This window comes from Gavialis gangeticus, unplaced genomic scaffold (assembly GCF_001723915.1).
Source record: "Gavialis gangeticus isolate Ggan-Ray unplaced genomic scaffold, GavGan_comp1, whole genome shotgun sequence".
NCBI classification, from domain to species: domain Eukaryota; kingdom Metazoa; phylum Chordata; order Crocodylia; family Gavialidae; genus Gavialis; species Gavialis gangeticus.
In genome coordinates, this window is record NW_017729020.1 from 10,442,129 (window position 1) to 10,454,714 (window position 12,586).

General features: G+C 42.8%; 1 protein-coding gene across 1 annotated transcript in view; it reads left to right on the forward strand.

Moving 5' to 3' along the window:
* The window catches only part of KCNU1 (potassium calcium-activated channel subfamily U member 1), a 101,213-nt gene that overhangs the window by 16,645 nt on the left and 71,982 nt on the right, over positions 1-12,586 (forward strand). Inside the window, 5 exon segments of the mRNA XM_019514516.1 lie at positions 1,025-1,137; positions 1,260-1,328; positions 4,170-4,256; positions 4,379-4,479; positions 9,557-9,656. Coding sequence (XP_019370061.1) covers positions 1,025-1,137; positions 1,260-1,328; positions 4,170-4,256; positions 4,379-4,479; positions 9,557-9,656 — 470 coding nt within the window.

Genomic DNA, 12,586 nt, shown 5'->3' on the forward strand with positions numbered 1-12,586 from the left:
AGAACTTGGAGTAGCAGGGCTTGCTGGTCACCGCTGACCAGAACTGGGGGAAAAGAGGATACCAAATTAAAAAAAAAAAAACAACAACCCTGACTTTTTACTAAAAAATCAGGCTTTTCAACACCATTCTGTTTCTCCTGAGTCTTGGACAGCTTTAGAGCCTTTCCCTTGGGTGCAAAATGAAAACAAATTTCCAGATCCTGCAAGTTGTCATGCAACGAGTTGTCCTTCTCGGGTTAGCTTTAGTTGTTCTGCTATAACAGAATAATGTCACTAAATAGAGTTATAGGTGTGCAGTTTTCCCACAGTGGACATGGCTACCCTGGAATCAAACCTCTTGTAACAGGATAGATATTCTTTTAAGGGAGGCAGACAAAATAGACCTTGCTTAAGCATTTACTTCTATGCAAAATGACTGCAAGGTGGGTATAAAAATTCTATCTACCTACTTTGCAGAGCTGGGTGGATCAAGTTGCATAACAATGGTAAGCCCAGTATTTGAGAAGATGTTCTCTAGAGCAGAGAACTATTTTCACATGTTTTCCTACCCATCCTCTTGACTGCAGGATAGGATTTTAGTTATGGCAATTTATATATGATTATAATAATTATGTACAATTAATAACAATATACTTTTAAGAAGAAAGCAGCCCTAAATAAGGCAGATAGCTAGGAAAATTGTATTGCAAAGTAAAAGACAGTTTTGCTTTCAAGTAATGAGACGCTGAGGCTTTGTATTTTATCAATACATGACTGTCGTCTTTGTTGGTTATGATGAGAAACTATATTCTCTTTAATGATTACATAAGTGTGAAGCATTCAAGTGAGGTATGGATTAACCTGGCTCATTATTTATATATGGTGTGTTTTTCTTGCTACAGCAGCTAACTGGGGTCCTTCCATCTCTGGTAACTGCAAAGGTGGTTGTATCAGTGCCATGTGGCCAGCCCAGACTTGTTACACGGCGTCATCTGGTACATTTGCTTTCATAACAATGTATTCTCTCCACGGTCATTTATTTTAGGTAAAGAGAAAAAGCATGCGGCACAGAAATGTTTTGAAAGGCAGTGCCTATCAAGTGATGACTTACAAGCTCTCCAATGATTTTGTAGGCATGTCTTTTCCAGAGGTTTGCCGGTAGGTAGAGCAGACTTGATTATTCTTCCCCACCCCCATATGCCTCTCAGTCTGCTTTTTACAGTGAGGACATGTCCAGGTATCTCTTTGTGACTGTAAATCTGGCCTGTTCCTTTCCTTAGGTTGTGCTTTGTGAAGCTGAACCTTGTGCTGTTTGCTGTTGAGTTCAGGTTTGGCGTTCATGGGAACAGGTGACTAGTGTTACTGGTGGGACAGTTTTTTTAACAAGAACTCATCCACGTAGTGGCTGTGCCCCAGGACTTTGAAGTACACTTGCCCCTGAGCAAAGGGCTGATGCAAGTCTTATGCACCACTTACTTCCCACTTTTGCCATAGGTACCAGGCTGAAGTGAGACATAGGCCTGGGGCAGTGCGGTGGAAAGGAGCAAATTTCACCCAATATAATTAGTTTCTTCCCCTTCCTGTTCCCGTAAAGATGACCAGCCAGAAAGGCAGATGTACCTTGGTATTTACTGTCTTTATTGATGTGACTGCCCTTCCCTAGAGAGCTTTTTAAGCTGTTTCTGCATGTGCAAATCCCTTCTCCATCACCCAGGAGAAGCAGACACTGAAGCAAAGGGCGCATTTAACTTGCAGCTGATTTCAGGGCAGCTGAAAGTAGTCAGCTCTGGGGCTGGCCACAAATCAAGCCTTCCATTTAATGAAAAATGTCAAGGCTTGGGAATTGGTTTCATTTTACATTGGAATAATAGTGAGGATTTTTCCCCCCAGGGAGAGAGAGAAACCCAGACCAGAGCACCCAAGCATCCCATGGTTAGGGCTGTACTCTGTGGGATATGGGGAACCCAGCACAAGCCTCTGTTTTGCCTAATTTTGGAGCAGGGATTAAAACTTCAGACTTTCCCTACTTAGGTGTGTGCCGTGATCGCTGTGCTGTACATGCAGCAGCTTCACATCTCAACATTGCTTCCCAGACCTGAAAAATATTTCTAAACAAAACTGGCATTTACCAACAGAAAACATATATTGTTTAAAAAAAAAAAAACAAAAAAAAAAACCCTCCCAACCACAAGCTCCTCACAACACTCTTTGGACTCAGGCTTCAAACAACTCATAGTTTTCCCCAGATTGAGAGAGTCTGCAAAACCCTTTGTATCAAAACATGATTTTTGATGCATAGCACACCTAAACAGCAATGTCTGACTTAATGGCCTGTTCTGTGCCAGTATGAGACCGTTATGCCACATAATGTGGTACCAACAATCACTGAGAGAGTCGGTGATATGAAAGCAGAAAGTTGTGGGGGGCCTTATTTCACTGTCTTAGCTGCAGTCTCACAAGCAAATTCCATATAGTTCCCCTTGATTTGGAGAAATCAAGCTCATTCTGCAACTATTTATGTCCATTCCTAATGGAAATACTTCCTTGGATTTTAACCATAGGAGGTACTAAGGTTCCTAAACTCTGTAAAACATTGTCATAAAAGTGTGATCTATCAATGCCAACAACAGAACTTGCTACGTTCTGAAGCTGATTTGGTCCAGAGCCAGATAACACTCTCTCTGTTCCAGTGATGAAATACAAGACCCCTTAATGGGAAAGCTGGAACCAGTTCATAAACAGGGAATGAGCAAGCAGTGTACAACGTGGAAAACCTTGCAAAATTATCCTGAGAGTGGCAGGTTATTGCATACAATGCGTATAAATGTTTGCTTCTATAAATGAAGTAGCCCCTTTGGGAAGAATCCTCAGAATATGGAATAGAAACAGAGAAAAACAGAATAATGGGTGGTAGGACAGTGAAAATGGCTTGGGATATTTGGGTTATGGTGTCCAGAGACCCTGAGCATTCATCAGGCTGAATGAAATCAAGGCATGCTAACCAATGAAAATCAGACCCTGGATGAATCTCTTGTTGCGGATATTTTGCAAGAGGGGGTTAGAACAAGGGGAATGAGGAAAATGATGACGATGGAAAATAAGTAGAAGCTCCTCGGGGCAGAAGCAATCTTTTTGTTCTGCATGTGTGCTGTCCTTCACGCACAAGGTTCTTGTTCAATGACTCGGGCTTCTAAATGCTACCCCAATGCTAATGCTACTTCTACTACTATTACTCCTACTAATGCAGTTAATAGGTGAGTGTCACTTATTTCTCCATTAGCAAATGTGTGACTAAACAGAAAGGAGCAGAAGGGAGGTCTCTTCTTTCTTTTGTAGGAGGAATAGGAAGTGGTTAATATTTTTTACTACAGTTGCCTGCTCCAATTGCACTGCCAACATCCATTAAAACTGGGCTGAAATCACTAGGATATTCAGATACAACTGGTACATCTAGCAGTAGAGCAGGACTACCCAGGTGTACCTGACAAATTTAGTAACACTGCAGTGGGATTCAACCTAGTTGTACTTTAATAGGAAGAGCAACACAGCAGGTATATTCTCAGCGAAAGTACCTGGGATGTTCATTAGAAAAACAGGTGTCTTTTCCCTAGATATAACAGGCCTGTTCAATACCACAGCAGGCGCACCGAGCCTGCACATTCCTAATACATTTAGCAGCACAGCAGGTATGCTTTAACGGGGAATATTTGGCATCTTCAGCAAAACGTTGGGTGCACCTGGTTTTATCTGGAATATTCAGCAGCTGAAGACAGACAACGAATTAATCCCTTAAAATAAGCATTTTAAATAGTTTTGTAGTATGAAAAAAAGCCTGTGTTCTATCAACTTTAGAGTCATAAACAGTCATAAAAAACTGGAAGATTGCTAACATCATAAAATACGCTGGTCTTGTGAACTGGGACCTAGGAGATCAGGGTTTGTGTTTCTACCCCTGTTGGAGCCTTCCCAAGTCAGTCCCCTGTGCCTTAGTCCTTTATGTATAAAAGAGGACTAATAACATTTACCTGCCTCACAGATGTGTTGTGAACTTCAGATACTACTCTAACAGGGCCTGGGAGGCAAGAAGGGGCTGTTGTGATCATTTAAGCTGACCTCACAGGTAACAAAGGTCAAACAACTTCCACTAAATGGACAATAATGTGATTTTTCTGTTTGTTACTGTTTCCCAGTATCCTAATCAACCCGTCTGCAAAGATAATCCTCCATCGAAATGTAATGGGCTTTTTTATTGCCAAATCCATGGCAGAAGTCAAAAGGTAAACTTTCAAATCAAGTTCTGGACAAGCAAACTTTTGGCGAGCAAACAAATGCATTTGGAACATTTCCTTCCCTCTGCTAATTTTACTCCAATTTCTCCCTCTATTCTGTTATTATCCAGGGCACATTTTTACTGTAAAGCCTGCCATAGTGATATTGATAATCCAAAGCTGATTGAAAAATGTCACTGTAGAAGCAAACTTCGGAAGAGAAGCATTGGAGGTAATCGTCCTTTAAATTTAAGCATCAGTTATAATGAGAGGGTGGCTTAGAAATCTGGCCATCAGGTATGATGTACCTACTTGCAACAGCTCGGGTATGACTTGCCTACCTGCCCACTGCTCCCCTGGCTGCCATGGAAATATGGGCTTGAACGCAGTCTTTTATCCTTATGAAATAAAATACTGAGTTCCACGCAGTTGACTGTGTGGGGATCTTTCAGATGACACTTCAGAAAACCTTGCAATCCTTTCTACTTTGACTGACTATTACAGGCTTCTATAGCTTATATTGATAGGAGTCAAATTGCAAAAAAGAAAAAAAAAAAGTATTCCCCTCTGCTGCCTCTGATTTAGCACAAACTCGATGCCGTTTAGTCCCAAAGCTGAACTCTAAGGTACTTCCATCCCATTGGTGCTGCATGCATACAGTTTGTGAACTGCTTGGTATTCAAGGCTCTCTGGGGCCAGAGTTCATAGTTTCATATAGTTTCAAAGTTGTTAGGGGCTGGAAGGGACCATACAGATGATTGGGTCCAGCCCCCCTGCACTTGGGCAGGAAAGACCGCTGGGATCAGATGACCCAGCAAGATGGGCAGCAAGGCGCTTTTTGAAGATCGCCAGGGTGGATGTGTACACCACCTCTGGGGGGAGCCTGTTCCAGAGGCAGTACAAAAGTGGTCCTCAGTTTGTAACTGGTAACTACTCAGACAAAACTTTCATTAAAAACAGCAGGAGCAAAGCCTGAGTAAAAGAAGCCAAATACACTGAGGGAAGGCTGTCAGGATATGGCCTATATAATAATATCATCATAAGGATACGAACTAATAAACACGAGGTCAGCAAAGACAGACTTGAGTTTGTGCCAGGATATATTACAAGTGGTAAGCACTTTGTTAAAAATGTAGAAAGTTTTGATTAAATAGGGGGAAAATGCCTAATCATAGTAACATCAACCCAAGAGTAGAATGGCTTATTCCTTCCTCACCCCAGATTTCATTTCCTATGGCTCTTGGGTCTGAAAAAGGGCTAGATGGCCTGGCAGATCTAAATTAAGAGCTGAAATCTAACCCAGACCACAGAGAGCACCTCTGTGGTCATCCCTCATTAACACCCTTCTAGATTCACAGCATTTAAGGCTATAGGAGGTGCCGTTTTATCATTAAGCCTGATGGCCTGTATGTAACTGGCTACTAAAAACCATGCAGCTTCTTTTGCTGACCTGAATAACCTGTGCATGGCTGAAGCAGAACTTGTCATGGCAGCATGAAGTAGGAGATCAGGGAGACAGAAATGCCTTTTTTCCCCTCAAAAAGTGGTTTCCTTTGAGCAATGCTGAAATCTGCTGATCAGGCAGCACACCCTGCATCGGAACAGATAGATGGAAATGTTCAAAGTCTCCTCCTAGGAGATTTGGGCCAAGCCAGTCATTAGATATAGCAAAAGATGTATTTCTAAACCTCCTCATCTGTTTTTACCTTGTCTACCACTGTACTTCTGACATATGGTGCTTTGTGCAACACACACACACACGCGCACACACACACACACAGAGCGCGTATGTGTACATTATATAACATTTCCTTTCAACAGTAGATGGCAGCCAAGCCCCATTATTAAATATCTGACTGAAGCACACAGGGCTCAGAGAAAGGCTAAACCCATTCATAGAGAGTTGCACTGTCAGGCCAAGTGAACAAACACATATGCACTGACACCTGGAGGACTCCATATAGTAATATCATTTATAACAAGAAACTATTGCCTCTTTTCAGTCCTGTGTACAGATCAACATAGAAGCCACTCAGGCTCCCCAAAGCCAGCTACCTCCCAGAACAGAGGATCCCATAAATTGCACAGATATCTTTAAGAGTTAGCAGCCAACAGATGGCGAGACATTGATACCACAGGAGCTCTACACCTGATTGTTTTTCTTTCTCTTTAGCGTATGATCTTAGATGATCGGATTTTAAAAGGACAAGACAGGCTTATAATATAAATGTATAGTCATAAAAGGCAATTGTTTGCAAAGCTACGGCTCCATGCCAGTTATACTGCAGAGAGAACAGTTACCTTAGGCAGATGAGAAGTGTTGCCAGACATGAAACCTTGCCATCAGTTTCCCTGTAGGATTTTGGATGTATTGGAGCAAAACACTGGATAATTATAAGTGCTTTGGTTCATGCCAGAAAAGGGAATGTCACTTAAACAGTATGTGTCACCCTGGCCTGGATGCCTCCAGTACCACTATGAGCCAAAATGAATCAAGGAGTGGTGGGTGAGATCCCCAACTAGTGTTAAGTCAGTGTGTCTCCATTGTCTTCCATTAAACCAGGCTGATTTTAAGATGGGTAAGAAGCGGGTTTATTGTCACGAGTCTAAAAACTGTTTCAGGACTCGAAGAGATTTGGACTGCAGTAAAAGGAGCCAAGAGGCTTTGCCTTCTACGTGCTATAAAGTGCCATCGTTTAACTGGAGTATGTATGGCAGCAAAATAGAAAGACGTTCTGTTAAAGTAAAAGATGAGAGCTATTCCTGCTTTCCCTTCAGGATAACAGAACCTGGCCAAAAATGTTGTCTCTTGCCATCTAATGTTGCCATGATTTTCAGACATCCTGAAAGAAATCAGACTGAAGCCACTCGGGATGGGTATCTTATATTCAGGGAACAAGTATAGGGCCGAGAGCTTTGCCCATGCTTCGCCTCACCCAAATGCTTTGGCTCTGACCCAGAGTAACTATCTTTAGTGGTCAGAGGGGAATTCAGCCTCCCAAGTTTTTTCCCATCTTGGCCACTTTGCTGGGAGTGTCAACAAGAGAAGCAATCACTGCCAGCAGAAAAAAACAAAAGATGGATGAAAGGAGAAAAATGTTACTGAGAATAAGGGCAGGGGTGAGATGTCCCAAGGTTTGAAGGGTTCAGCTTGATCATAGCATTTGCTCCAGGCCTCATTCAGGTGGTGTCCTTCACCTGGATGCAAAAACCCCTGACTAGGAGTTTGCAGGTGCTTTAATCCCCCTCTAGCTGACCCAGCTTGCAGTGCATGTTCAAGGTTTGAGGCTGTGTTACTTGGGCCGGTAATCCACCCACTTTGCTATGAGGAATGTGGGCCATATTAATGAAGTGATGATCATCCATCTTTGACTTCCTGCAATTCCTCCCATGTGCCCAGATGCCCAAATAAATACTCCCACCACTCAGTGGGAAAGACTCGCCTATTAACTCGGCTGACTGCACGTGACATTTCCTCCGAAAGTCCTAGTGACACATGGTGAGGGCAGGGCCAGCAAAGCCAGTCACCCAGGTAGGACTCTGCAGTATAGATACTCATGCCTGGGCTAGTCTAAAGTTGGTGCTGACCTCTTGAGTTAACTCTGCAGTAAAAATGTACCCAAAGTCAGTGGGACTTGGCCTGTAAGTGGAACAGGGCTGGATTTGATGTGTAGTTGCTTATAGATGCAATAAGGGCTAGTGGGATTTTCAAAACCTCTTCATTTTCAATAGCACCACATAGCTATCTGCACTTTTAGGCACCTAAATGTTTTTAAAGTCTGCCCTTTTGGTGTTTTTGGAAATCCCAACCCAGATGCTCAGCAGGCAAAGATGAACATTAATGCTGTTGAAGTTTCATAGTTTCTAGGAAACTAGAATGGACTAAGTTAATGGAGGGCTGACGCTTTTGGAAGACCCTCTGGCCTCCTTTGCTTGAGGTGAGGCAGAAAGTTTGCAGCAGATCCAGATCTCCTGAGTTAATATTAAGTGCCCTCACCATAAGACAATCATTCCTCAAGCTCACAATGGGATCTCAGAAGCTTAGTTGTCTCAACTCGGGGGGATGTTTTTAGATTTACCCTCCATTGCTTAGCTTACAAAACCATTACTAAACTTGACCTCTCAAAGAGATTGACAGCAACGTGTCGTGTCTTTGGATCATTTTCCATCCTGTACTGCGACCACCACCTTAAAATGGGATTGCAAAGGGAGCTATCTTGTTACCAGGAGTAAATGCACCTGCATTTAGCATACCTGTGTGGGTGCAATTACTGTTTGTTAAAGTCAACAAATCGCCTATTCAAAAAGATGTCTCTTCTGTGCCAGGAAACTGTGTAGGCTCATTAGATGTTTCATCTGGATGAGCATAGTTTGGAAATGGTTACAAAATGAGAAGGAAACAAAAAGCATGTGAAAGGGTTCAGCTGTCAGTCTGTGCGATGAAGAGATACGTGGGGCTGAATGCCTCTCCAGTCCAAGTTCCCCCACATGCACATTGGACCTGTTTGGGCACATGTGACATGGAGATCTTTGCTCCTTCTCCTGTCAGACTCTTGACGGGGGTAGGGATGAGATTAAGAAGGCAGGAGACAAGGCAGACACAGGGCTGAGGAGTTTGAGAAGCTGTGAGCCACATAATGACGTCTGTACACAGGCCTTGTGTAATTAGATACAGATGGATACCAACAACTTTAGAAAAACCCACTGGGTGCCTCTGCATCTTTAAAGGTCTACATTTTCTTTAAAGCTGGTCCTCTTTAACTTAGGAGCAGGAAGGACTTCTGGAGTTCACCTTGGGAATTAACCCTTTTAGATGCATGGTGAATTCCAGGTACCACTTGTCCAGCAAAGAAAAGCACTTAAAGCACAGCAGAGGTCTCATGTAATTCGGTGGTAGCTGGCTTGGAGTCTGGCTTAGTGTGGGATACCTGGGAGGTGAGGTCATCTGTTTTGTGGGACAAATTGGCAATTTTTATTGGGTTTTACTTTGAGCATTTGGGGTCATTTGAACCTCTTAAAAAACCTACAGAAATGTTTATGTTAATCCCCTTTCAGAATCAGTCCATGGTTGGTCTAACTGCATAATATTAGCTCTGCATGATGCTGTCAGGTTCCTACTAGGCCTAAGGTACCCACATTATAAAGCTGCACTGCCTTGCTGTGTTTGGCTCAGCAATTACTCCAGGCCCCTTTGTCAGGCATTTTTTTAAGCCCCCACAAAAACCTTTTTGGCACTTGCAACCAGAATATAAATATATTTGAGGTATATACAAAAGGTAGCAAATTCCTTTTCATTGCCTTTGTTTCAGAAAAGCTGAAAGCCCGCCGAGAAACTCTGTGCGTTCCAGACCAGGACCCAGTAAAGTCAAGGTCTCTTGGGGTTCTTCCTCCTTCGAGTTATGCTGCCAGGTAAGAAGTGTGTGTGTGTGTGTGTGTGTGTGTGTGTGTGTGTGTACGGACGCACGCACACACATGCATTTTAGGGATGTCCTGGTCTTGCTGCACTGAGAATTTGGGAGATGCAGAAGGCAGGGTAAGTCTGTCTCCTTTTGAAACAGGTTCAGAGGGCTTTTACTTCTAAGTCCCATGCCATTGTCACTGGTTTTGTTTGCAGTGCATAGTTTGTCCTGATTAAGTGAAGAGCCTTACAAAGCAATCTCCATCTTATACATATAGCTCCTCTGCCCTTCAACCCACACCCACTGTACAGGTTTAATCCCTTAAAATGCAGAGAGCGCCTCTAAGATGCTGAGTGTTCAAATGCCTTCCAACTTCATTGGGAATGGATGGTGCTCAGCTTCTCGCAGAGCTGTTGAGCACTTTGCAAACATGAGACCCAAATGTCCAGGCGTAAGTACAGACTTCGCAGCATGCCTAGAAAATGAGCAAACCTGGACTTCAGCAAAATATGGAGGAGGCACCATCTAAAGTTGAATAATTTTTCCCGAAGAGCTCACCCCCTGACCTCATGACCAAAGCCCTTCCTGTTAAACCCACAGTAGCCTCAACCTGAGTCACTCTGCTGATTGCAGCAGTGGTGGTAACACAAAGGGAAATCTGCCCAGATCCTCCCATTGTTCTTGCTGGATTAGCTGGTCATCAATCGAGTTGAATCCTGGGCTCTGCAGCATAGACCTGATCTACCTATTGCATTAGCTACAATAATTGCACCTGTAGAGATGACTGGTGATACCTATACTCATAGAAATAGTCCATAACTTACCAGGCACTTCTGCTGACCTTCACTGGGATGACTCATGGTGCAAGGTACCATGCAGCACAAGTAAGGGCACCATAATATGACAAATCTGTTACTGGCAGCAGTAGTAGGCTATTATATTGTGGAGAGCTACCCAATGAAGACCCTTCCAGTATGCATTGGCAACCTTGTCACACAAGAACTTTTGGGAAATGAGACAAAATCCTTACAGGGTAAGGACACTAGGAGAATTTGCAAACTTCTTCCTTCAAGGGTTGGATGGCAGTGTCTGTGAGGAGCTTGCAGACTTGGGAGATCTAAAAGAAACAAGCCCTAATTTAATAAATAAATGAATAAATAAAAGTTCCCCGCCCCCCCGCATCAACCTGTCCAATTTTGTGCATCAGCAGCAAAGGCAAATGTTGGCACAGCAAGAACTCTAGGGTCCCCTCTGGGTAGCTCTGCAACTCAGCAGCTGTCCCCAGCACTTACACGGTATCAGGACAATAAAATGTTGTTCATTGCATCTGCCCTACAACCAATTAGGTCAGCTGTAAATATTGGAACTGCATGGTAAACATATACACACGCGCGGGTAGATTGTGCTGACTTGTTAAATATAAGTGAAAACATAATTAGATTTATAACACATCCTTTCCCCCTCCTCCTCCCCCCCCCCAAACCCTATAACATAATTTACCAAAAAAAAAAGAGAAGGAAAAAACCTTCACAGCCTGCTGAAATATCATTATTAAAATGCGCATGAAAAGTCAATTATGCCAGAGGGAGGTATTTAAGAGAAGTGAGTTTCTATACTCTGGGATTACACCTTGGGGATTATATATTTCTTTTTATTTTTTTTTCCCTGAGATCTTTGCTGCTGCGTAACAAAAGGAAAAGAAATTTTACTAGGAGATGTTCTGTAATCCCCTGAAGACATGGCCAAATACTCGCATAAATATTTCCTTTCCCCGTCAAGTTTCTACCTCACCATCATATCAAAAGGAAGGAAACTATGTTCCATCCAGCCAGGTCAGGATTGTTTCCTACAGTACATTTTCTGGTATTTAGTTTTAAATGTCACCAGAGATTGGGCTTACATTGCTTCCCATGGGAGGACATTTTACACTGTTATTATTAGTAGTAGCAGTATTTATTATTTGTATGATAGCAGTGCCCAGAGGCTTCTACTGCTATACAGCCATGTTAGGCTCGGTGCTGCCTGTACACATAGTAAAAGGCAAGTCCTGGCTCAGAGGGCTTACAAAGGGTGGGAAGGTCAGAGAAGTGAAATGAAGTATCCGAGGTCACCTAGCAAAGCGGCACTCGTCCAAACGACAGATTTGCAACAACTATAGAGGTTTCAAAAACCCGTTTGTGTTCTTCGCTGAAATCAAACCCAAGCCATATTTTGTGTAAATGGACTTAAATCAAAATGGCCACTTTCAATCAAAACCTGATCTTTTCCATGCAGGGCTTATGGGGTGGAGGAGGAACTCCTACATGCTGTAGGATACTGGCTTGATAGATACTCAAGTTGAAGTACCAGTTTTGTCTGCTGTGGGATGACAAACTGCTCTGAATCAGGCAGGGCAGGGCTTCTCCTACATCTCAGAGCAGAAGACAGACTGTACACATGCATGTACTCTCTCTCTTTCCTGGTGGTAGCTTCTGGTTTCCAGTGGCTTTGGTGGGGAATTGGATGCCTAGAAAAATTGTTAAAGCTTTAACCAATATAGTTACAAATTACTCACACCTCTAGTATAAAAGAACCCTTATAGGTCAACAAAGCCCCTGTTTTTAGGAAATGTTCAAGGACATGGGGGATTTGAAGGAACATAGTGTGAAGCTCTCCATCCAAACATATGTGCAGAGATACCTTTCTGATCAGCACCTTTGAAGAAGAAATGAGATGCAAAAAGAGATAGTGAAGGTGGAGCGGGCACCACAACAAGCCAGTAAGAAACAAAAAGAAAAACCCAAACACCTAGCATTTTCAAAGGACAAATGATTTTTCAGAACTCGAAAATACCAAAGAATATTGACATTTCCATAAAATGTTTTCATTCGTCAAAGAATTTGGCCAGTTATATATTTAGTTGAAAAAAATCCTGTTTTGTCCCCCCCCCCCCCCCCCAAA